At 42.4% G+C, this 26,450-nt stretch overlaps 1 protein-coding gene across 6 annotated transcripts in view; it reads right to left on the minus strand.

The window, feature by feature from the left end:
- Positions 1-26,450, minus strand: part of slc39a10 (solute carrier family 39 member 10) — a 48,296-nt gene that overhangs the window by 14,077 nt on the left and 7,769 nt on the right. For 4 of the 6 annotated variants that reach the window (XM_080785515.1, XM_080785517.1, XM_080785518.1 and 1 more), the window contains 6 exons: positions 21,287-21,364; positions 17,618-17,814; positions 16,483-17,237; positions 14,212-14,712; positions 12,775-12,955; positions 1,157-1,332 (listed from right to left, as the gene is read on the minus strand). In XM_080785515.1, the coding sequence (XP_080641641.1) occupies positions 1,157-1,332; positions 12,775-12,955; positions 14,212-14,712; positions 16,483-17,237; positions 17,618-17,814; positions 21,287-21,364 (1,888 nt within the window). Of the gene's footprint in view, positions 1-1,156; positions 1,333-12,774; positions 12,956-14,211; positions 14,713-16,482; positions 17,238-17,617; positions 17,815-19,712; positions 19,833-21,286; positions 21,365-26,324; positions 26,388-26,450 lie in introns of those variants that run through there. The other 2 variants (XM_080785519.1, XM_080785520.1) reach the window with 2 other exon arrangements.

The raw sequence follows: 26,450 nt of genomic DNA on the forward strand, positions 1-26,450 counted from the left end.
ACTGATACGTCAGATCCTTCCACACGCAGGGTTGTCTTGTTAGGACCAAGTGGTCTGGCTTTCCTGGACAGTTAGATCAATATTTCTCAACTTGAATAAGTCTCTCACAATGCTCAAACGCACCAACATGACTGTGAAAAGCTACAGTTCAGTCAATTTGCTTTTGTTCCCACAAGTATCAAGCTTAGTAATATATCATTGCTTTGCTCAAAGAGAAAACATTCTCAAAAATCACACCCGTGTGAACTGAGTGGTGCAACTACACATTTATTGTTATAGTTACTGTACACAAAAAAAAAAGGTTTCCGATTGGCTGTCATTGGATGGATAGGCTTCTTTTTTGGATAGGCTTCTTTTTTAATAACTTCAATATTTGCATTAGCATTGTGTTGATACGTGCTAGGCACGCATTGTGCAGGCACGCGCATTGTACACACACGCGCAAATTTCACGCATGTGCACACCACTCGTGCTTATTGAGGTACACAAACAGGTACACGGACATTGCTGGTTGTAGGAGTGGTTGCACCACTCAAAAAGGCTAACATTACCATTCACCCATGAGGTTGGCAGAGTCATTAGATTTAATGTTATGGCAATGTCAACCGTTAAACCAGTGTTCTAGAAATCACCGTGATTGAATGCTAGTTATACTATAAAACAGTATAATACGCTTTTTAAACACGTCTGGGCTAAACAGCCTCATGCACGAGCTAAGAACGTGCATGGGTGTGCCCGTGTGGTTCAAACGGAGCTCATTCACACGAAAGTGTTTTCCGTGCATGAGACCAGAAGTGTTTATGTGAACCATCTCCAAAATATAACCAGACGTTTATTCAGAGTCCGTAGCCTGGATTGCATCGAACTACTGGCCCTTGAAATGAAATAAGCCATCTGTGTGTCCTGTGGGTAATGTGTCGTTGTTCCGACCCATTACTAACCCTAACCAGAACCGCACAAGGAAGCCATGGGGTGAGTCTGAACCGGTCACGTAGTCGGACTAATGGGAAGTCCCCGTCCTGTGTTGGGTGTATCTCTCTCCTAGCATTCAGGTGTCCTGTGTTGGGTGTATCTCTCTCCTAGCATTCAGGTGTCCTATGTTGGGTGTATCTCTCTCCTAGCATTCAGGTGTCCTGTGTCGGGTGTTGATACTCACATGGGGCAGCAGGTGAAGAAGGGCGTCGCCGCTCAGCGTGCCCACCGCCAACGCCACCAGGAAGGTGAGGAGGTACTTGAAGCACGACTGGTTGAGGATGGGCACCAGAATCACACCCAGCAGGGACAGCAGGCTGATGATGGTGATGGACACAAAGCCCCACACCCACACCCACACTGGAGAGAGAGGCAGAGAGACAGAGCTATTTCAAAATGTAGTTCAGAAATATATATTCAGGACTAGAAATACGGTTCATATCAAAATGTCTAAGACACATGCGCGGTCGACGCCCACTGCCCAGATACATTTTTTCCCGTCTTCGGCAGCTAGGATGGGCAAGGACTCAACTGGCGAGGCCACTGCACAAGTTGCCTGACACTACGCTTTTGAGTTCTGACCACTAATAGATGTACGTAGATGTGATGTATGCAAAGTCTTTCTCATAGAACGGGCGTTAGAGGGGTGGTGTTCCCTTAAGTACCTGGCCTGCAGTACCTCATATAACCCATGCGCTGGTAAAAGACAACTACGTACAGAGGGGACTCAACTCCACGTCCTTGGGAGGAGGCAATGGGAGGCCAAAAGCAAAGGCAGTAAATTGTATATTTCAGCAAAATCCCCCATCACCTCATTTTTCATTCAAGTCTGCCGATGGGAGACGTGAAGCAGAAAGCAGGGGGAAAAAGAAAGAAATCTGAAAAGCACAGTGTCATGCAAAGTGTCTGTCAGCGGTGCCAGCTAAAGAAGAAGAAAAAATAGAAGCTCCCAGTGCTTGTTACAGAGGGCAAAATGTTTAATGTAGTGTGAAATTCAATGTCACACCAGAGCTGCTGGTGTGTCTGCTAAACCGTTACCAGACCCTGCACTGCTGGCATTCAGATATGGCAGTCCTGTTGACAGAGAGGCAGCAGTGTGTGTGTGTGTGTGTGTGTGTGTGTGTGTGTGTATATACTTGTATTACTATACAAGTATAGTGAGGGTCCCCACAAGTATAGTACAATGTGAGAATGTATAATGTATAGTCACTATTCATTGATTCACTGGGATACCAAAAAGAAAAAAGGTTTCTCACTGTTCTCAGGTTGATTATCGATATGCGATTAAAATGCGATTAATCAAGATTAATTAATTACAAAGACTCTAATTAATTAGATTCAAATGTTTAATCGAGTCCCAGCCCTAGTATACACGCATGAGTGTGTGTGCACGGCACGCCGACAACTCCCACCTCACAGACAATACTCATCTTACACACAATTGACATGAACGAGGCATTCAGGGAGTACTAGATGACCATGGCAGCAGAAATTCCACCCCTGTACTGTGATTAAGGTACAATGAATGCAATGTACACTCTCTCACACACACACCCCCCAACCCCTTGGGGGTAGTTGGTTCAAACAGAAGTCAGCCTTGTGACTCCTTTGGCCCAACTTCTCTTTCTTGAGTCTTCATTTCCTAACATACAACAAAACAGAGGTCTGTAAACAAACCTTTTACATTTGATCGATTGATTCGTGGTAGAACCAGTCACATTCCTTCAGTCGTGTTAGTTTTTTTTATCAGAAAAGCTTTACTTCACAAAAAGTTTTTGTTTGTCCTTTTTGAACGTTTAAAAGTTATACAAGAATCTCAGATATCGTTACAATTCCAGTGAGTTATTTCACAGCTATTTAAAATTGTGACAAATACCGTACATCTGGTATTTATGAAATAAATACTCATGTTGGGGCGCCCAGATTTTTGGGACCATGTTGATGTTCTAATGTCTGTGAAAAATTAAATACATTAATTACAAGATGTATTTATATCAGCGACATGATGTCTTGTGTTAATTATAGGCATAGATTATAATTAAGCTCTCAACCAATATTAAAAGTCCATAGACTTGTTTGGCCTATGCCGTAATTACTTGGATGTTTTGGCTTGACGGCTGTTTCCTACGTTTTCCTTTAGGGGTCATACGAGGGACACCCTTGTGACTCTTTTCCCCTAATATCATGTTCTTCCACCCCTCTTTTTGGGAGCATGTGATATCCTCATGTCCTTTTTCATTGTTCACGATGTATTTATATCGAGAGGACATCTTACGTCATCATTTACTGCCAAAAACACACACATTAAAGTCCATAGACTTTGCTGGCAAATAATTACATAAGAACTACCTTAAAACAAACACATTAAAGTCCATAGTACTTAGTTTAGACTAGTCATTGGTTAGACCAGTCATTAGTCCTACAACCTATCTCAAACCGTCACCCTAACCCTAACCTCCCACGGGGCAGCACACCTAAACCTAACCTTAACCCTCTCCCAACCCTTGACGCATCCCTCACAAACCTTAATCCGGTCGTTTTAACGCACCCCTCACCAACCTTAATCCGGTCGTTTTAACGCACCCCTCACCAACCTTAATCCGGTCGTTTTAACGCACCCCTCACCAACCTTAATCCGGTCGTTTTAACGCACCCCTCACCAACCTTAATCCGGTTGTTTTAACGGACCCCTCACCAACCTAATGTCTAACCAATGACTAGATAAACTAAGTATGCCCCCCCCCCCTGGCTTGCAACGGGGAATTTATAATTAGGCTCTAAATAAACATAAAAAGTCCATAGACTTGGCTGCCACATGATGTAGTTTATTAGCAAAAAAAATGGCTGATCTACAAGCTCACTATAGAGGGTATGCGTGTGACATCATCATCAAACCCAGAAGTTATGCAGCAATGCCTACTGAGTGGCAAAAAACTACTTTGGCCTTGACAACCCATGCATCCAAACAGAAAAGTCGTATCTGATTGCATTAAACCACATTAAACAATGTTAAAATCACTTTGCATGTTGCTTTGCCACTCGATTTGCCACTCGATTCATTCCATTCACTTTAAGCATGCGCATACCCTCTATATGTCACGATGCGTTGTGAGCTTGAGAAAAAGTGTATAGGTTTTAAGTGGTTAACACGACGGAGCAACCGTGCACAATTCCACTGTCCTCCTCAACGCAGCTGAAGTACTATAGTATAGACAGAATGGGGAGTTAAGTGCCTTTGCTCAACTGCACATGGACGATAACTGCTGGGTCATGGACATTACTACGCATTCACATTTCTGTACACAAGTCAGTATGGCAGTTTAAAAAAAAATAGAATATGCGTAGTTAGCACACAAAGCGTCAATCAATTAAAGAAGACACAAAAGCCGACACTTCGCCTAAGGGGGAAAATGTCTTTGACTAAATACCAATTATCATTTAGGGAAATCACATTAGGACGGAGTCAGACATGCATCCTTCCCTTCCCTAATCAATCCCTAGTGGTGTGAGTTGCGAAGATGAGATATAGGAAGTGGAACAGCCATGGAGGAGGGGGGGGGGGGGAGAGAATCAAGCTGTTCCTGTCCCATTTAACAGCTGGAGGATTTAAAATTATTACGAAAAGAATGTCCCCAAAGGCAGCAAGTCCGCTCGAGAAAAATAACTAAAACAAAAGAGGGACTAGAGTCCCTCCTGGGAGGGCAATCCTAATGAAAGAGGCAGGGCTTGACGCTTTAAGTGCTAATTACACAGCCATTAGCTTTTGGAAGCCTGCCTTGTAGCCTTGACACTGCGACAGTTTGACATAAATAGGGGAAAATGTTTGTGTACACATCATCTATCCAAGTAATAGAACTTAGTTTTTTTCTCCATGAAAACATTTTTACTGTAGCCTAGTACATTTAGTGCGGTTCTGGAGCAGCACTGAAGTACCAATCCAGATAAACCCAGGTTTACTGTAGGTGTTACTGGGTCCACACGGGATATACCAACAAGGTCTGTGTCTGTGAACCTATTTCCAACTAGGGATTTAAGTGGGGTCTGGGGTATTAAAGGCAGAACATTGCTTGCTCTGCGCGATTAAGGAAGCGCTACAAAAAACCATGACACAATGACTAGTCTCTGATGCTGTCCAATTCGTAGTTTGTCGCCTGCTCCAGTGTAAACAATCTTTGAAACGCCTGCCTCAAAACTATAGAGATGTAAGATCTGGGTCTCAGTCAATAGCAGGCTGAACCTATGCTCACTATCCCACGTCAACCCCTTGAGTCAAACAGTAGTCAAAGCGTGATCCTTTCTTCCAACCCATCTAAATTAAATTAGCCCACTTCACTGAACAAGACACTGTTCTCTTGTCATAAGACCCCAGAGAGTGGATCAATGTGAATAAGATGGGGGGGGGGGGGATTATTATTTTATTACGTTTTTCAAATTGATAAGAAAACGTTTAATTTGACAAAATGAGTTAAAACGGCGGTTGAGGACTCTCAAATTGGGATCGGCCCCTCTGTCTGGCATGGGTCGGGCTCTAGTGGATATTTGGTGTTGGAGGGATACTCCAGCTGAGAGGGAATGACAAGGAGAAGCAAAACCGAGGAGAACCGATGGTCTGTGTCCTCTGTCCAATTACTAGTCTCCTGCAAGCCATGGCTCAGAAGAAAAAACTAAAATGGCCCTCGGTTGTCGCTTAGGCTCTCCTAATTGGCAAGGCGCAAAAAAAACGAGACAAGGGGGAGGGGGGGGAGGGGGACTGAGGAGGGCGGGGTGTGAGCGGTGTGGAGAGTAGAAAGAACCCGAATGCATTTTTTCCAGAAGACCCCCAAGGATATCAGCGGGAGGTAAATGAGTGTTAGCGCCTTGGCATGGTTGTGTCTTTGGCGCATCGTGGGAGAGCATCCACTGCCTCCAGCTCTCCGTTAATGAGGAGTCACCGCTGCCCTTTTGGCTCCTATATGCCATCATCCACAATGTCATCAGATTTCTTTCAGTGTTAGCACACTGCTGCCAGATCTGAAAGTGTTGTGGCCGTCTCTGGAGTGCGAGTGTGTGTAATAATTACAGATTTAAGAGGAGGGTACTGCCGGGGACGTCCTCCATTCTCGACCTGTAACTTTAACACATGCTCAGTCTGACAGCATTATTCAGTTCTTTAGTGGAAAACTTTCTAGACGTCTTTTTATTTTTAATAAGCGCAACTCTAGAGGCATTCACTCCCACACAAGACCTCACCATGTGCTTTGGTATTCATTTGGTAGTTTGGACTAATGGCACACACTTACGGAATGAAAAATAATGAAAGGAAATGCTCTAAACTGGAGCTGAAAACAAATGCAATGTGAAAGTAGATGCCTTAAAATGATGATACAAGAGTCTGTAGTGTGGAAATGGGTTTTACGTCCACATAAAACGGCACCTAACTTCCTTATCATGACATTTTAGTAGAGTGAGGATAAGCAGGCGGGACATAACGTTGAGAGGAATGCGGTGGGAATGCATTGCAAGTGATATTTCTTTGAGTAAGAGAAAATCAGCTTCAATTTTACAGTGTTCCAGTTCCATTTTATCTGCTAATAACTTCCAATTTAACTTTTTCTCTTGTATGAGTTTTCTGTACCGATTGGTTAAAATAGGTATCCCAACCTGAAAATGCTCTTGCCATTTACTAAAGATCTGGAGGGGTACTCCAATACAAACACTCTATACTGCAATGATAACCATCATCAGACTATAATTTAACACTTATTTTAACAAAAATATATCTCATAGATTGATGGGTGGATGTTATTGGTTGGTTCAAGCCTATAAGCAGTTAAGCACAAGGTATATTTTGTTTTACAGGAAGAAAACATAATTGGTGTTCATATGACAATAGAGAAAAACATTGTTATTTTCATTTAATTTGTGGTATACATCGTTCTAAAAGGTTTAAAACAGCAGATCTAAAACACGTCGCAACACGAGGCATTATAAGCTTATAGATCTGCTATTTTTGGCACTTGTTCGCCCCAGAATAGGGACGTTATGGTTGATGTGGTATAATGTGAGGTATAATCCCAGGTATACAGTAAAGGTGGCCGTACACTAGCCGATAATCAGGCATTTTTGACGCTCGGGGGTGCCCGACTCAATCGGTAGCGATTCTCAGGGATAAATTATCGTCTAGTGTGAGTGTATAAAAGATCCAATCGTAATCCCTCCGATCTGCTCGGCCCGATCAACATCAAGAATGTTTGATATTTGCTCTGCCCCTCTCCTCTCCACTCCACTCCCTCGGGGCCGAGAATCCTTGGGTGCGCTGCGTCCGAGTTTTAAAACCGTGTAGTGTGTGCTGCATAAAATAATCGGATAAAATAATCGGGCCTGATTATCCTGTAGTGTGTGGTGCTAGTGTAAGGCCACCTTAAGTGTAATGCTAGCCAGTTAGCTGTAGCCAGGCGGCCTGTTTTGATCTATTGTGGATGGTTGTTTGCTCCACACCGTATGGGCCAAAGAGTACACACACGCACATAAATCTCAAGGAAAATGCTGACTTTAGTTTAATGCCAATTGTATAGCTTGTTATTTTTTCACCTAATACTGAAACCAGGCTTTTATATTGTTTGTAGCAAGCCTTTGACTTTTATAGTTTTATGAGAATTTCATGACCAGGCATTCGTTAACTTTAGAACATTGATTTCACAGTAAATTCTCATAAACCGCAGGACCTCATGAGGCCCTAGAGCAGTCCTTGCTGTTTGGTATGCAATGACATGCTCATCTGTACCTGACACGTTTGAATTTGCCAATATAACCTCCCTTCCTGTTTGTGGCTTTTCTATTTGAACGCTATCAATTTAGGGATGTGGTGTGAAGCATAAAGCATAAAAAGGGGATAATCGATACTTTGAGAAAGGATCACCAAGCCATTGCCACTAGACATGATTAGGAGGGATAGAAGAATACAGGAAGGCTGTAATATTCTATTTTATATGAACTGAACAGGTCAAGACCAACCCCTGTGGACATTGATCTTCAGAGGGAAAACAGAGGCCTCTTTGACAGTGTGAGGAATACATTTTCTCACATTTCTGATCGTGTACGATTACAATATCATAAACCATCCAGATCTCTCTCAGGTCATGTCTGCTATCTTTCTGTTCCCCCAGAATCAGAAGTAGATGTGGAGAAAGTGTTTGTAGTATGCACAACATATCTGGCACTAACACACAGAAAACCGCAAGTCTGCTAAGTTCTTTGAAATCATAGCAACAAAAAACACACGTTAGTTTGCTGCTGCCTTTTGATATAATTTTAAAACAATCTTCTGCACTGTAATTTTACACTTTTATTCTGTTCTTTTATAATGTGTTTATTTTGTATTTATGTATGAATGATTAACGTTTTATGTAAATAACTTTGGACTGCCTTGCACCACTGATACAGCAACTGTTTTTATTTAGCAGACATTTTGTAGCCTTAGGTCTTACAGGTTAGAACGATCTCGTTGCTGTGGTAACATAATACCTAATGAAAGATGATGCTTCTCATCATGACAACAGATTTGGTGAGCATATTAGCTTAGAGCGTTGGTTCCCACTCGCCTCTGATTGGTTCATGTGTATATGGCGACGTAACATTCATGCTGCAGTACTTTCAAAACCACAACCATCAACGCAAAGTTTACTAGTTTACGCAGAAGCAATAAGAACAGCAGTTATTTCAGATATAGACGGACATATATCCAACATATCTAGCTCACGCATGAAGTAGAAACTAATCAGACCTTGTTGTTTTTAACGTGGCATCGTGTCTTTCATGCATGAGGAGCAGACTAGCGCACTGTGTGGTGACGTCAGCTTTTTGTTACACTGATTGGCTAGATGGGTCTGTCTGTCAAGACAATTACTAACGCACACTTTACATGCTGCCTATGGGCCTCGACTCCAGACTTGAGGGGAGGAATCTTGAGCTCACGACGACAATTTTATTATTTGACAATTTGGTCAATTATATATATATATTATTATTATTATTGTATTATTATTATTTTATTTATATATATACACACACACACACCTCTGTTTTAAAGCAATTGGATTCGATGATATATTAACAACTTTGGCTGGGGACGCCGTGGAATGTCCCTCAAAGACCCCACTTATAGGAAGTGGGCTTTGGTCCAGAAGATCACAAGACAACATTTTCAAAATAGGAAACAAACTTCTCCTTGTTTATTTCTTCTGACAGCATCTTGAAAGGAAGTTGTCTCATTAGCTAGCTAAAGCCAGAAAGTGTGAATGTGTGCTGCTGTATGATTATGAAGCACAGTATGTGCTCAGCAAATCCTCCCCGGGAGGAATAATGTAAAACAACATTATAATAAAATAAAATAAGTCCTGAGGTTTTATGGTTTTGTTTTGAACAGTTTAAGGGCCCATGACGTAGATGTCATGGGATCACTCTACGGTCTAGGAGTGCTTGTTGCGCAATCCTCTGTGTTGCACAACAGTGACATCGAAAATGTTCCCTGCCTGTTTAGCCGACAACTAAAATGTTAAAAAGTTAATAACTTGTGATCTAAATCATCCTGTCCAATTCTAAGACGAAGGTGAGGATACACATTGTGATTGGCCGGAATGAGATGATGTATGATGATAAGGGTGCCCCTCACTTCACACGGGTATGACTTTTGAGGGGTGCCAGCCCCTCAAATATACCCTATAGAGTTTTTCGTCCCGTCACGTCTCACATTTGCCATTGACAATGAGGAGGGTTTACGTCATATTTGCCTGAAATGACGTAACTTTGTGGCAACACAAACATTAAATTACATTGACAATGAAAGGACAATGTAGATGAGCAAATCTGCTAACGAATCAAATTAATTCAGTTGTCATCTTACATGATAATGGTGAAAAGATGAGTTTTTTTTAAACATTGTATCATGGTTAAAAGATAACATAAGTTGACAAATAATTAATTCATGAAGAAGTGTATACATTTTTTATTGGATGATGTACGATGTCAAGAGGGCCCTTCACTTCACACGGGTGTTACCTTTGAGGGGCGCTAGCCCCTCCAATACACACATTTAGTTCAATGTTTGTTTTGTAAACGCATTGCCAATGAAGGGAAGATTTACGTCAAAATGTGTCATTTACATCATATTGTCTCTTTATTGTTAATGGCGTTTAATGTTTGTCTTTGCACCGTTTGTTTTACATCACCATTACATCACCTATTCAACATGAGTTAGACTTTAATATATTAGCGCCCCTCACTTCACACGGGTGTGATTATTTTGTTTACATTCTGTTGATCCAGGAGCTCCTTGAAGACTTATAGTCTACGGTTTTATTTTTATGATGATGTTGACGATGGTGTAGGGCCCAAGCATTGGTGTGCGTGATGTGAGATGGTTCAAAGGCAATCTTTAACAGCACCACCAACCAGATCATGCGACTTGTTCTTGTACAGCTTTTGGCATAGACACAGCTAAACAGAGGGACTGTAATAAAACTCATGAGGGGGGAGGGGGCAGCTACTTTCCTGACCTTACGACTGGTGCACGACCATCACAAGCATGTCATTTTGCAATCTCAGGGCCATTACAAGGCTGTGGTTTCTCCATCCCGCCTATAAAAGTTAATGATGCATTGGTGTTGGGGATGGGGGGAGGACGCAGGAGGCATGAAATTGGTAACCAACAATGGCCAATAACACTGGGGTTTGGGCCATCTTGATTGCATTCTCATCTTACTTTAAAAAAGGCAAATAGCAGCACTTTTCAGGGCTCAAGTATCTTCCGTTCCCATACCCTGAGACAGTTTGAAATGTAATTGTGACTATTGTGTGCTGATCTGTGTCGTTCCAGCTCTGGGAGTTCTGCCTGCGCTTCTGCACCAACAACCACATGAAAGAATTCAACAGGACATGTTAAAATCCTCAGTGTTCATGAACTCCTTTAAAGTGTACAAATGGGAGATTTGTAACTCCCTCGGTCACGAAAAAAAAGATAAATCAACACTGAAGATTTTACAGTGATTTTACAATTATTACCACCATAAAATTAAGATTTTAGCTCAGACAGAGGCGGCAGTGGCTCAGGAGGTAGAGTGTCCACTTGGGAATCGGACGATTCCCAGTTCAGTTCGATGCGTCCTTGAGTCACTGATCCCCTAACTGCTCCCAAAGAGCAGGTTGGCGCCTTGCATGGTTTCCTCTGCCGTCGGCGTGTGAAATGTGTGAATGTAGTGCACAGTCTAAAGCGCTTCTAAATTCACTACATTAAATGCACCATTTATCATTTTACAATTATTGTCATCTCTGACTCACAAAGCTCCCTTCAGGAGGGCATTAGGTTGTGAATCTTTTATGGCATTATGTTAGGCAATCAATGGCTTAGGAGGGTTGATACTGTGGTTTCCATGTTATTACCGAGAGTTTGTTGTCTGCTGCATATCTTTTCATGCCGGCCTGTAGAAAATTTCTCGTATATGCATTGCCTATGTTTGTGTGATTTTAATGTGCATTCTGCTTCGGCTGTGAATCCACCAAATGGTTTCTTCCCAGCTGAGAACGCAAGGCGCTTGCCTAAAAAGAGTTAAAACCCTTCCAAATGCCCCAGTTGAAAATATACAATAACTCTCGACAAGCAGATACTGTATAAATGCCACATGTGAACTGACTACAAAATGTCTAGAGAGTTTAAGTGGTTAATACAGGTTTATTATTAAATACCTAGCACTTCACTTGCTGTATACAAAAGGTGCTTTTTTCTCACTATTATTTATGTTCATGCATATTGACTCGGGGAGCATACTTTGGTCCGACATATCATTGGTTCGACGGAGCATTGGTCCAACTAGGGATAGGGTTGGGGGTTAGATTTAGGTGTGCTGCCCCGTGCTCGCGGTTATGGTTAGGGTGAGGGTTTGGGGTAGGTAGTCGATCGGACCAATGGTAAGTACGCTATTGACTCGAGTCCAAAAAGCAAAAGGAATAACATGTGTGAATTGAGTGGTAGCAACCTTTTAACTTCAACCATGTTGACTCAGAACAGCTTCTGTGATTGTATCCCAGTGATTGTTTACTAAAGGGTCTAAACAAGCCTGTGACTTGATCCATTGTGCAAATACAAGCTCTACAGCAGTCACACCACTGATGAGCTCAGACGACGTGTCAATAGACCCGTGCGACACCCCAGCATTAGTGACAATTGGTTTGCGGACCCCCGGGTGATGCTGAGGCCAATAGAAAAGGAGGAAAAGAAACACGTGGTAAACAGCAAAGTTGTCAAGGTTAACGCAAGGGTTACTTTCCATCCCTCTAGGGTTCGGGTGATATAGACAAAGTTCATGATCATAGCCCACCATCACACCTTTATTTAGAAATTTCACTAGTGGTAGCAGATCTACAAGCTCACAACACATCACTTCGTGCCATGTTGTGAGCTTGTAGATTATTAGCTATTTTCACTACTTCTTAAACATTTGTTTTCTAATGTATGGAATTTCTTATATTTTTCCTTTATTTTTTCATGAAATTACTGAAAAATCTAATTGAATTTGTTTTGAATTCATGAAAAATAAGCTTTTTGGGAAGGTTTTGAAATAATAATTTAAAACAAAATGTAGGAAACCAAAACATTAAGGGACCAATAAAAATGTGTCCCACAAATGGGTCCCAGTGCACTAGACTAGTCTAGAGGATAAGCCCCTTGAGATGCAGCATCTCATTTTCGAGGGTAAGGGGTCCTCAAAGCAGGAGCAAAATGCTGGCGCATGTGGTGTAAATATGGTCGACGCGGCGGCCGTCTCTTACCGGGGTTGACGTGCTCCAGGGCCTCCTCCTCCACGTCTACCACCTGGTGGTAGTGGTGAATGCAGACCCTCATGTCTATTTGGTAGAGCAGAGCCGGACACAGGAAGGTGAACTCTTCGGGGGAGATGAGCGAGTCGGGGCTCAGGCCGTAGTAGGAGAGAAGCTGGGTCAGGTTCAAACACTGCAGGAGGGAGGAGGAGAGCAACGGATTTGTATCAAAATCAAACCAGTAGGTTACTTATCAGTCGAATGCAGGCTCGCCTGGAGCCTACTGGCTTTGATTAGGAAACGTTCAACGTGGGATTGGTCGCGTTGTCCAACTATTACTGACTCTAACCCTAACCTCAGTCTTAACTGGCCTGTATGTCCCCTAACCTCATATCAGTCATAAATGTTATCAGTTCAGCGAAAGGTGAGCCTGCTGGCTTGATTGTGTCCAGTATAGTAACCTACTGGTGAATATCGGTTGATAACATTTGAAGCGGGTGAGGAGAGACTTTAGTCACGGTTGGAGCGGGGTACAATTGAGTTTTACTGCACTGAACCCTTTTGGAGCTGCCCCAGAGTAGCTCTGCTGGAGAAATTAGGGATTAAAGTGTCTTGCTTAAGGGCACAATCATTACCCATCCTTTAACTCGAAAAATATAACGATTAAAAGACCCCCCTGGGGGAGAATGATAGATTCAGGAAGAGAGGTAATTGTGGTTGGTGTTTATCTACTCTACCCAGACACTCTGGCAAGTAACAAACTATATTTTGTGTCTACTCGGTTTCCGTAAAATCTAGTTTGATAGCAAATAGTGAATTTGGCACGGGGTGGGGTGGAGGCTTGGATGTAGCAGCACCGCTTGTATATGCCAGTGGAAATGGAAGGATTTCTGGCAAATCTGCATGCAAGGCTTACCCTTTTCATTTTATAATAGAAAGGTTAATATAGCATGTATGTGGTTTGGAGAGAACTTGAGGTTTCAACCTCCATTAAGTTCAATAATTGGTACCAACCACTGCTTTAACAAGGAGTCTTGTCAATTTACGCCCCATCCCCAAATACAAAAACATAAAATAAATAACTGTTGTGAAATCAATGGGGGCCCATGTCTAATTATCAGTCTAAACATGCCCGCTAAACATGGCCCTATATTCTGTATGTTTCCGTTTATGCACGCAGCTTCCGCCATATTGAACCAGAATAACTCTGATTGGGAGCCAATTATTATTAGGCAGTTTATCGAATGGTAACCTTATTTATGGAACTGCTACTTCAGGTAAGTTCTCTGGTTAAAGGCATTCCAATACATAATAATCATACTGCTGTGTGCATACAGTACATCCAATAGCACCCTTTCATAACAATCCCTGCTCGACAACTCCTTGTCCCATTGCTTCTTGCATTCTGATCCTACAACACTAAAAAAACACAGTAGATGTTAGTTGTACCTCCTCGTGCTGGTGAGGGTGAAAAATTCCGACTGAATGCCCTGGCAGAGCTGGCACGGTAGGCTTCACATTCCCACTCGGTGCCTCCCTCTTTTTCTTACGGGAATGACTGTGGTTGTGATCATCGCCGCGATTCTGTTCGTGATCGTTATCCTGGTCATGTTTAAGCCCCCGCTGCTCGGTTGGCACGGTGGGTGCCTCCCTCTTTTTCTTATGGGAATGGCTGCCATCATGGCTGTGGTCGTGCTCGTGAGTCTGTTCATGATCGTTATCGTGGTCGTGGTTAAGCTTGTGCTCCGCTGTGGGCGGGGGCGAGACGGGTACGGCCGTTTTGTTTCGCCCCCGTTCCCTGACCTTGCCCCCCCTAGCTGGCTTCCGTCCCGGCCTCTTGGGCCTGCTGTCTGCGGGGGCGGTCGGGGCAGCGGAGACCTCAGCACCAGAGACAAGTGACGACGACTGGACGACCGCTGATGTGCTCTCTGTCGGCTGCTCCTGTGAGACCTGTGAACAGGTGCAACAAATTTAAGTAATCGATCATTTAAACATAATTAAAAAATTGAGAATCCATACATTTATACTATTCACTTGCTACGTCCAACCAAAAGTAGCACGTGTGCGCCTACGTTGAAAAATCTAGTAGCACACAAATTATTTTAGGAGCACGATGAAAAATGATGTATTTTTAAGGGGCGCTAGCCCCTCCTATATACAGCCTTTGTCCCCACACATCTCAAAATGAGCCATTGACAATCAACATAAATTAAACGCCATTGACATTGAAGGGAAAATGTATGTCATATGCAAATCAGCTAACCAATCACAGGCAACAGGCATTCTGATTGGCCAGTATGAGATGATATCTGATGATGTATGATGACAAGAGCGCCCCTCACTTAACATGGTGTGATTTTTCTTTAATGAAGTGATATGAGGTAGGGGTGGAAAATAATATGTCAAAATATTATATTACTATCTTTTCAGCAATTATCACAAAATAGTGATATGCATCATGAAATCATTGTTATGTTTGTTTTCATATAATCTATATAATCAATTTGTTTTATGCTAATACTTTGTAGATAGATCGATAGTAGCTCTGTTCCATACCTCTAATACGTGCAACACATTAGAGCTATGGACCAGAGCTAGATAGATAATATGTTGCTCATGGATGGATAGACAGGATATCCGTTTTTATCCTGCCGTTCTATCATGTTAGTGTGACATTCAGACAGTGCAGAGGCTGCTCAATGGTGAATTAGTATTGTAACATTCTCCTTGGCTTTGACTTGACTGATATTAATACGTTAATCCAGCCAGTTCGGTCATTCGCATTATCATTTATGCTGGGCACACGCTTTTGTAAGCAAACGCTAAGCAAGGGTTGTTTTTGATAAACATCAATCCGTCCACTCCATGTGTGTGTGTGTGTGTGTGTGTGTGTGTGTGTGCGCGCGTGCGTGCACGGGTGCACGCTGTTTCACCCGCGTTTGGTTAAAAGTAAGTTACGTTTGAACTTTGAAAATTACAAACAAACTTTGCAAATAACGTGTCAGGGTCCAAGCAATTCCTTCTGAATCTGTGCTATCATGCTAATGCTATCCCGCTGAGTTCGCTCTGACTTCTTTTCTGTCTGCCGCTGCTGACAGTCAGCACTCAGCAAGCAGTGACAGGGAAGAGCACGGAGCAGCAACACAGGGAGGGGCGGTGGGAGCAAAGGGGACAGATCTTCAAATGAACACCGCATTGAGCCTCGACACATTGTTAGCTTGTAGCTCTCCTCTTTTTGGCGAACGACACCGCCGTTCAGAAATATAAATTTAGGTATAGAACCACGACTATAGAATGTGCACTTGCTGTGAACAGAGACTTGTCTTTATCACGATTGAATGGTCAAATCCTGTAATCCTGTGCTACAAATTTAATTTTACAACTCGCACGGTGATATTTTTAGTCGCAAATGCGAGTACCTAGTCGCACTGTCGAGCCCTGCCCCTCTCAAGAACTCCTCATGCATAGAAGGAAGTATGGGGATAGTCCGTTGCTCTCCCCGGGTTGGTATATCCCAGGATTACATTAGAATTTTCCACTACTTTTGTACGACACCGGTGTGCGACTAAGAAAATAAATAAATTAAGTGGTAAGGATTAAGAGGTTAATCGATTTGTTGATATATGTAAATAAAGATAAAAAAAATAGTATTCAATGAATTGAAAAAGTAATTGATATAATTATTGCTATATTGAAAATAATCAATAGATGCAGGCCTACCTGTGAGGGCTCCAACTGAGCTGATGATGGCGGCTGCTCCTGGCGGATGGGAGGAACGTCTACACTCTGTGATCGTTTGCCATCGTGATCGTTTTCATGTCCGTGCTCGTGATGCCCATGGTGGTCATGGTGATGGTGTCTGTGATCATTGTCTTGCTCGTGAGCATGTTTGTGTTCATTGTCTTGCTCGTGAGCATGTTTGTGTTCATTGTCTTGCTCGTGAGCATGTTTGTGTTCATTTTCCTGGACCTTTGTCTCATCGTGGTCATGGTTGTGTTCTCCTTCATCATGCCCGTGACCGTTTTCATGATCGTGGTCATGGTTATAGTCATTCTCGTGTTTATGGTCATGGTCCATCCTCGGAGCACTGCCGCCAGGCGGAGGGGACTGCTGCTGGCTGCTCTCTGTGGGTCTCTGTTCTGTGTGATGGTGGGTGTGCGGGTGGTCTAGGCCTTGCGACGCGGCCTTGCCGTGCGAATGCTTGTGCCCGTCGTCGTGGGTGGGCACGTGCGAGTGCAGGCCCTCCTGCACCTCCAGCACGTCCAGGTGAGCCACGTGGTCGTGGCCCAGCTCCTCGTGCTCCATGCCCACCACTTTGAGCTCGCCCAGGCCCAGGCTTCCAAGCAGACGCTGGAAGCCCTGGAAGTCCAGCGTGTCCTTCTGGCCGTAGCGGCTGAACAGCTGCTGGATGTAGAAGCGCTGCTCTTCCTCCAGCAGAGGAGCAGCAGTATCTCCCGGCGAGGGGCTCTCGGACCCTGGGGACGGAGCAAGGTTATTATAGTTAGCAACAAAAAAAAAATGTTAACTGAACTAAATAAAAAAAAGAAAAAAAGAACGGTAACTGAAACTATTGTGTGTTTACTAAACTAACAAAAACAAACTGAAATGATAGACAAAATGCCCGTATTATTACACAATATGCCTTCTTACGCTGACCATTTTGAATCCTGCTGACAAATAACAAAGTATGAAGTATGAAGAACACTAAAAACAATCTAAACTAACTAATAATAATAATAAAATAAAAACTAGCAAACCCGCTCTAAAAACGAATTAAAACTAACTAATTATATATATATAGAAATGTCAAAACTAACTAAACCTAAACTATAATGAAAAATCCCAAATCCCAAACCTTGGGACGGAGTGGCACCTAAATAGGGTGCCTGGGAGATCTGCCGGTCGTCGTGGGTGTGTTCGTGCTCGTGATCGTGGTGGTGACCTTCTTCGCCATGGCAGTGGCTGCACTGATGGAACAGGAAGGTGAGCACGCACAGGAAGCAGAACTTGGTGTGCACGTGGACTCGCATTGTCCCCTCACTCGCTGGTCCCCTGTGGAAGGGGGACAAATAACATGTCACTCAGGCGTCTGCCAAAATGTTTTACGTGTTCATGCTGTGGGAATGAGTCTTACCTTGAGTAATGTATAATAAAGACAGTAAAGTACAGTATCAGTCCAACTGAGGTCCAAGTAAAAATGTAATTATGATAAAAAAAACATTTACACACAACGCAGTTCATCCTGACATCCAGACACAAAAAGAAAATCAGGTCCTGTACTGCCAAGGGACAGTGCATGGCAGAAAACAATAGACCTTATAGGCTACAGGCTCAATATAATGTAATACATACACAATATTATTCATAGCACCCACATGTAGCTCCCAGCAACAACTTTGATATAGATAACGATTGGACAAATAATGAGCTCCCAGGAACACAATAAACTCTCCACTGAGAAACATGTAACTAATTGCTTGTTTTTTCCCCCACCAACCAAATAAAAAGAAAAAGCCGGAAGCAACGATATCATTCCAGTCAAATGATCCTCATAAGGTCTCCAGTGGAGCCTGTGGGTGCTTGGGTAAGAGACGGAGGGAGGGAAGACGGTGGGGGAGTGGGAAGACTACTGAATAGTAACTACAATAATTGAAGAATAAATCTGTTTTTTTTTAAAGAGTGCATAGAGAGAGAGAGAGAGAGAGAGAGTGAGAGGTAGAGGTAGAGGGTGAGGTAGAGGGTGAGAGACTGCAGAGATGACCACACAGCCTCTCTCACAAATTGCCCACCAGGGGTATACAGTTGGAATGTAACTCGGAGCGGAGGGCTTCAGCAGTACCCCTCGCCTACGCGTGCTGGACATGTAATGAGCTCACACTTCTCCGATGCCAGCTTGTTAGTGAGCTGGTTGTGCTGTACATGTGTCACCGGAGACTTGAATGGTCATCGCAGCAGAGGTTTCTCACAACCGAACTAATGTCGAAAACAAAAAGGCAAAGAAATAGGCACTGCTCCCCACAGGTGTCAAAGCAAGCCGTTAACCACAGATTGCACACATGCTGGTAGGTGTTAACAATGGCGCAGGCAACAGGGGGCCGGTGAAAGAAAGTCAGCAAGAACCGGCTTTCTGAGCACAGAGATTCCAAGTGACCAGTGAACAAGTAATATTGCACAAGAGCCTAACTTAAAAAAAAAACATTAAAAAAAAAAAAAAGGTGATGACACAGGCAATCAATAGCACAGTGTAGAGCAATAAAATAATGTTTTGCAGTAAGACAACAATCTTTCTTTTACCACAAAATACGAATCCAAATCACCTCCAAAAAATCCATTTAAGGTAGATTATGCTCTGGAGAGTTATTTTTCTCTCTCTTTTTTTGACCCAACTTTAAATGCTGACTATGCAGAAGATTCGGTATCAGCGAAAACTACTAAGTAAAGTGTTAACGGCTTTGCAGGTGGAACTTGGTTACAGAGGCCCAGTGTGTGTGACTCAAAGCCTCGATAGATAACGCTGCAGATGAGATCAGAGCTTATCAGCAGCTAACTATTAGCTTACTATGCACTTCCTCATGTGGGCCACGTCAGGGTGCACAGAGCTACCTCGCTACGTCAGTTCACAACATCAAAGAAAGCAGCATTACCATACATACACTGCAATCCTGAGGGTGTACGAATGGAACCAAATGGACCCGTAAGGGTCCATGTATCAACACGAAGCATTAACTGTCAAAACTAAATGAAATCCGCTTTGAAAATAATTTAATCACCCCATTGTACTGAAACTTAATTAAACAAACTTTAAAAAAAATAAAACACAGAATCCTCACCAAAAAAAGGTACTTCAGAACCCTGTCCAATAAAATCAATGACATGCAGTTGAATGTATAACGAGGCTTCAAATTCAAAATTAAAACAATCCGTGGAAAATTGAGAACAAGGCTACTTACTGGTGCGTGTGCCTTCCTTTCCTTTGACCGAGCGGTGTGTGAAATTGAGTTGGATAGAATAAGAGTTGTGTGTGTGTCTATGTGTGTGATGGTGTTTCTGGCTCTAGGCAGACATACAAGCCTACTTCACTGCTGCCAATAAGACAGTGTTTATAAACACGAGGCACCGATGACCTATGAACCCACGCAGAGAGAGAGAGAGAGATAGGATGGGGCAAGACCGGGACCTATTTTAAGAGTGCACACACCCGCCTCCTGCAAACAACAACACAACATGGTGTGGTCACCCTACTACTGCATGACAGCTTTGTGGCAAATATGAAATTAGAGGGAGACAAGCGAATCTGTACGGAGCACATGTAATATTTAAGGATTAAGTAAACAATAATCTTGTTAAAGGTAAATCAACACAATATGACGAGTGAATTGCGACTTGTTTACTACAGAACATAAGAAACCCAGTTAAAATGATGTTGCTCAACACTCACATGTCAATTAAATAAATGCCTCAAGAAATAACTAAGCTAAATAAAATATATATTAGCTGACATATGCTGTACTGTATAGACTAGTCTAAAGCCAGACAACTCTTCCACAATCATAAAATGCCACAGTCTGCAATTCTGCATTGTAAAAGTTATGCACAGGAAGTGGTCATCTGTAATTTCCATTCACGAAAAAAAATATATATTTTTGAATATCCATTTCTGCTAATCAGCAACCTCAATAGCATTCACATGCATGTCAGGAGAGACTATACTGTCAACTCAAGTCTTTGCAACACAAGACCAGACAAGGGAAAGAACAATGAAACAAATGCCATAATCCAGTCACTCCCATTGTAAAAAAAAAAAAAAGGAAAAAAAAGGCATGGGTGTTTCAATTGGAGTCAAAGTCAAATGTATTGACATCAACACTTTTAAAAACAACTCTCTCAGCACAACCAAAGTGCTGTACAGACCATAAGTAAGGAGCCGTGGGAATCAATGATTCTCAAGCCATATGGCTCATAGAGTAGGTCGGGATCCTCTCTACTGTTTCCATAGCGTAAGGCAGCTTGACATCGCCCTGGACATAACGCTAGTACAGTATGTCTCAGGGATCCTTACCCCCAATCCAACTCTTGATGCTGAAGGCCAAGCAGGGAGGCATTGGGGTAGGCCGTCTTCTGTATGACTTGGCCAGGGACTGAACCCCGGGCCGCAACCTCCCAGTTTCAGGGCAGACACTATTAACACAAGGCCACTGCACTTGTACAGACCAGAGGAGGTAGCAAAAAATAAAAAAGTGTGTGTGTCATGTTTGTAAGTGATGTAACAACCTAAAGTTATTCCACACAATCATCACAACGTATACTGTCACTACAATCAGGATTGACAGTGCTGAGCTCACAATAGCACTTCAATTTGAACAGTTAACAGTTAAAAAAAAAAATCCTGAGAATAGAAATGTGTATAGGATTAGGAGTAAACTGTAAAACTATGATGAAGTGACATGAAGTGCCTTTCTCTCCAGTTATGTGACAATATAAAATAGTAAAATAATGAGAATGTGGTGGATGTGGTGTGACTTACTGTAATTCGTTCCACCTTCTTGGGCCCCCAATCCTGATGCTGTGAGGGGATTTCTTCTTCTCTTCACAAATATGCACCCTGGATAGAAAATATTTCGATATGAATGCTTATCATAACATTTGATATCATAACAAATCCAACCTTTCGTAAAATAATGTACAATGTACTTGGCACACACCTACAGTGTACACACTGAACAGTCTCATGTGTGTGCGCACGTGCGCGAGTGCGCGTGCGTGCATGCGTGCGTGCGATACAGCAAAATGCAGATATGGGGAAACAACTGGCCTGTATTAGATTTTTCAGTACTTAAGTTAATGCATGTAGCCTAAAACATATACCACATCATTAACTGGCTTTCGCTAGCTAATATTTGTTAAGTACCTGGAAGGACCTCAGAGATCATTCCGGGTAAACATGAAGCAAGTGGTTCTACTTAAGACTGAATCCATAAGACTTTGACGTGCGGCGTGTTGAGCGGCACATTTTAAAAACATGAATGAATAAGCACCAATAAGCTTAAACCTTTGTGTTACAAGAGTGCAGTAGTGCACAGTAGTAGTAGCATAAAAGTATTGTCAAGTTAAGTGCATGGCTATAGTAGTGCATATAGTTCATAAGCTGCATTTGTTTTACAAGAATAGAAAATCTACTACCACTACTAGAGTCTGCAGACCATTGGTGTCATCAGTTACGAGTCATGGAGTGTCTTGTTTACGCTCATCCGAATGTGCTATTCAGCTGCTCATCAACTGCTATTCACTGGCTGCTGCACTGACCAATCAAGATGATTACATCCTTCAAGACCATTTTCACACAAATGATCAATCATACCCTAATTATTAATTATTACACAGCCACAACACTAGAGAGCGAGAACAACCATCTGGGACCACCCACTTTCAAATCAAAACAAATATGGATACATTCTCCTTCTATTCTACAGCACTGTATAGACAGGCCTGAAAATCCACCTTTCTGCAGGCCCAGGGAGAGGAAATGATCACTTCTCTTAAACAGGTGATCAGTCCCCCCTTCATTTACATGGCGTTTTATTTTGTACGGATATGATGATTTTTTTGTTGTTATTCTTCCTGTCGTGTCTATGAATTGATTGCATATGGTCTAAATGGAAACAAGACCACAAGGACTTTTTTTGTGCCATCCCTTTTGTGTGTTTGACTGTACTAAAAACGATGTATTAATTGATTCAATCATTCTCTCTACTGAATCTAATCTAACAACAATAACGCTCTTATAACACAGGATTACACTTACATTAGGTTGGACTACTAATGCACTCAAATTATATGCAGTTATGCACCCAAAGTTTTGTTTGGTTTTTCTGCCAAAGTGCAAGGTTAGTTCCATATGTATTTTCTTTGGCATACAAAAATGTGAATACTGTAGTACACAACATAGGTCATAGTATGAATGTCAGCCTTCCACAGAAGTAATTCTCAAACATTCCAAGGAAGGACTGCACCATATTCATTTGTAGTCTAATCTTCTAACCAATTAAAACTGATATACTCACTACACTATATTGACTACACCAAATCTCTTCACCAAAAGTAGATGATCAAGGCCTGGGCCATGGCTCAATGGTCCAGGCACCTTGGCTGGTAATCCAGTCTGGCAGTGTGCCGCGGGTTCGACTACCGATCCCGACGGCCTTTACTGCATGTCTTCCACCCCCAACTCTCTCCCCATTTCCTGTCAGCCTACTGTCTGTCTATAAAATAAAAGGCAAAAGCCACAAAAAAACATTTAAAAAAAGTAGCTGATCAACAACCCCACAAGTTACAGAACCCTCTCTATCACTCATTTCAGACAGGGGAAGGGATGAGACGAGGGAGAAAGCTGACTAAGACCCTTAAACTGCCTCATATGATCCTCACACGGCCATGCCAAGGCCTTCCTTCTCTTTCCAGGGTCAGGCCAGTTTGTCCACGACTGGAAGAATAATTTACACATCTCCTTTCAAAGTAAAAACAAAGAACTAGAAAAGGGCACTCCTTTGAGCGCAGGTCTCCTCTTCACCATTGGAATGTAATCTGAAAATTCTGACTTGGTCCCATGACTCCTGACACAACGTGTACCGACTACTCACATTCTGGAAATGGAAAAGCGTTTTTTTTAAGAAAATGCAAAATGGTGGAAATGTAATCTGGCACAAAAGGCCCCGTCCCGCCGTCCTGTCCTATCTGGGGAGTTGCATAATGAACCAAGGAATTCTGTGGGTAAATTCTACTACAGTTTAAAAGTGCCGTGATTTTTGTAGGTGGGAATAACAACACATCACTGACAGTATCTGGATCTCCTTATATGGGGATAATGACACATCACTCTGACAGCAGACTAAATAGGATAAAAGAAACCTCTCGGCTTTCAACCAATGAACACGGTATCTTCAACGATCTCAAATCCTACAGGACCCAAGCAAGACACAGGATACAGGACACAGGACTCAAGACACCACACTCAAGACAGGGGCTGATGTCACGATGACCCGGGGGCTTGTCTTGGTTGAGTGACGCTGACGGGGAGAGTGATGTGTCAGAGTGACGGGGAAAGTGGGTTAGGTGTCAAAAACACAAGGTTTCATAGTTATCTAAATCAATATATAATGAAATATGCTACCAATAATTTTTTGAGCTTTGGAATGCAATAGTTGCTCATAATAATAATGTGGTTCGAATATATAATGTGGTTTCTCAGAAAGAGAGAAGATATCCAGCCCCTTGAAATGCCATGAATCTTCACAAAGGCAATGTGGTTTCTGAGTTTGTGGTGCATACCAAAATCAATTGTGCTTCCACTGTTTCATGATTCAGTATTGACCAAAGGACTTTGTACAGTAGATAGCCAGGAAACCAAAGAATGAATTGTGCCAGATGAATTCACAGAGACCAGGATCTGCATTTTCTTACTAGAGCTATGAGGAGACCAAGTGCAGATGTCAGCTGCCACTTGGACACACACACAGCAGATGCCCTGTGGGAATCAAGGACCATAATCTGGAAACATCACATGGCAAGGCTTCAGAAGGCTATGACACAGGTGGACTGTTCATACAAACCTCCTACAAGAAACTAAGTAGACTTACAAAAGAAAATGTATATTGTATCGTTTGCAGGTCATGGCGGATAAAACTGTTACTTATGTACCATGCAATTTAGTGGCACCAGTGCCGTTAGTGACCGGTCAGACAAAGAGAAAAAAAAAGTGTAGTTATGTATTTCTCAAAAAGCACAAGCAAGTATTATTCTTGTTGTATAATCATAATTTGATTTGATTAGGAGCTATAAAAAATATATAATTGAAATGGTCCCATGCAGTAGAAAACAAAATATAGATAGATGTCAGATAGATGAAGACAGTCAAAGCACCACAATCACAACACAGCTGAACAGAAAGCAAGATGTGTGGTAAGATGTGTACAGTCTGTAGACTGCTCCTGGATATTTTAAGTGAAGAGATCTACAAGCACAGGTATGCATGTATAATGGTACCCTAATCTCTTAACTCTTAAACGCTAGCATTTATTGATGAATTCTGATATAATTCACGCCAGCATTTTTCCCTGTTCAGCTCTTATTTTGAAGAGCCAAAAATGTTGTGATCTTAAGTTGGGGTGTGTGACGATGCAACATCATTCCATGTTTACCACGGGTGCTGCTTTAACATGATGCAGAAGGATCACATCGTCGGCTCTGGGGCATGGAATAAACCTGGTTTTGACCAAAAATGCCATCTGGGACAAGGCATAGGATACAGGTGATTGAAAGAAACAGATAGAATGGATGATTATGGCCACGATGATCTTAGCTAGTAACCCGACGCTAACGTGAGTAGCATTATGACTTGATCAATCGAAAGCACTATAAAAGCCCAATTGCCGTAGCAATACGCCAATGGCGTTAAGCATAACATTGATTAATTGGCTTTAATTGACGTAGATTAATGGCAATGGCGTGAAGTGGGTTAACAGCTAGCCAGATTGCATGCATTAATATCCAATTTACACATTAGCAGCAGACAGTCCAGCTGATAAGCAAAGAAGAACCAATGACTCAATGTTGATCAGCTAAAAACAAAATTATTGCACATTTTTTCAAAAACTTTATGTAGTTTGCAACGTTTCTAATATACCAAGGATACTCACAACACAACCCCCAAAGTCTCCAGAAATTGGATTCGGTTTTAGTAGTGCCTCAAATAAAAGTTTGATCAGGAGTATGAATTGGGATATCATTTTCAGTGAGTGCATTTCCATTTTTATAGCACCTCAAACATGAACTTGTCTTCAGAAGGAGGTTGTGAGAACTGCTCAGTAACCAAAACATCTTTCAAGAACAAGCCATTCCCGTCAACAACTGAACATTTAACTCTTAAGCTGCATCCACCGCATTCTCTCCACCACAAATAATGGGAATAGAAAGTCTATTAAGCAAACACGCTCATGTGAGAGTTGAGAAACAGGTTAAAATGATCAAAACAACTCTGTGTGGTAAACAGACACTCGCATCATGTCTCTCAGACAATAGCCTGCCTCTGTCTGGAATCTGGAGAATTAAATAACAAGGCTTATCAGGCCGTCGGGATACACAGAAGTTCATCCAAAGGTCATAATCAGCAGGCCACAGCCACCCACTGTACACCTTACCAAGTCTAATAAACATTCACACCGCAGCAGCAAGCCAGCAAGTGCCACATGAATGTCAAGTCTTGTGTGTCATCGTTCCACGAATCAACACCGGGCCCTCGGAAAGATCCTCGGTGAAAGATGAATTGGTTTGAAAGACTTCTCATGTTCTCTCAGCAGCAAAAGACAGCACAGAATGGCGTGAGATTGCCAGGGGTAGGATACATGTGCAGAGCTGATGTTAGAGCATGGGAGCCAGTTAATCGTAGCAGAAAAAAAGGTTAAGTGCGCAAGGCTACACCTACAGACGAGTAAACAGAATTATCAGCCATTAAAAGTACGCCATGCGGTTACCAAACAAAACAATACCTCGAGGTGAGTGCTGCTTACCCTCCTGTGAAAGGTCAGGACTTAGATGGGAGGGCTGCAATGGCGGGGACTGTAAATATCTACGGTACTTCTCCTACTCAGAAGGGGCTAACATAGGGAACAGGTCGGAGGTTCTTGAGTCAAATG

Source organism: Protomyctophum bolini (genome assembly GCF_963924005.1).
Source record: "Protomyctophum bolini genome assembly, chromosome: 16".
Classification (NCBI taxonomy): Eukaryota; Metazoa; Chordata; class Actinopteri; order Myctophiformes; family Myctophidae; genus Protomyctophum; species Protomyctophum bolini.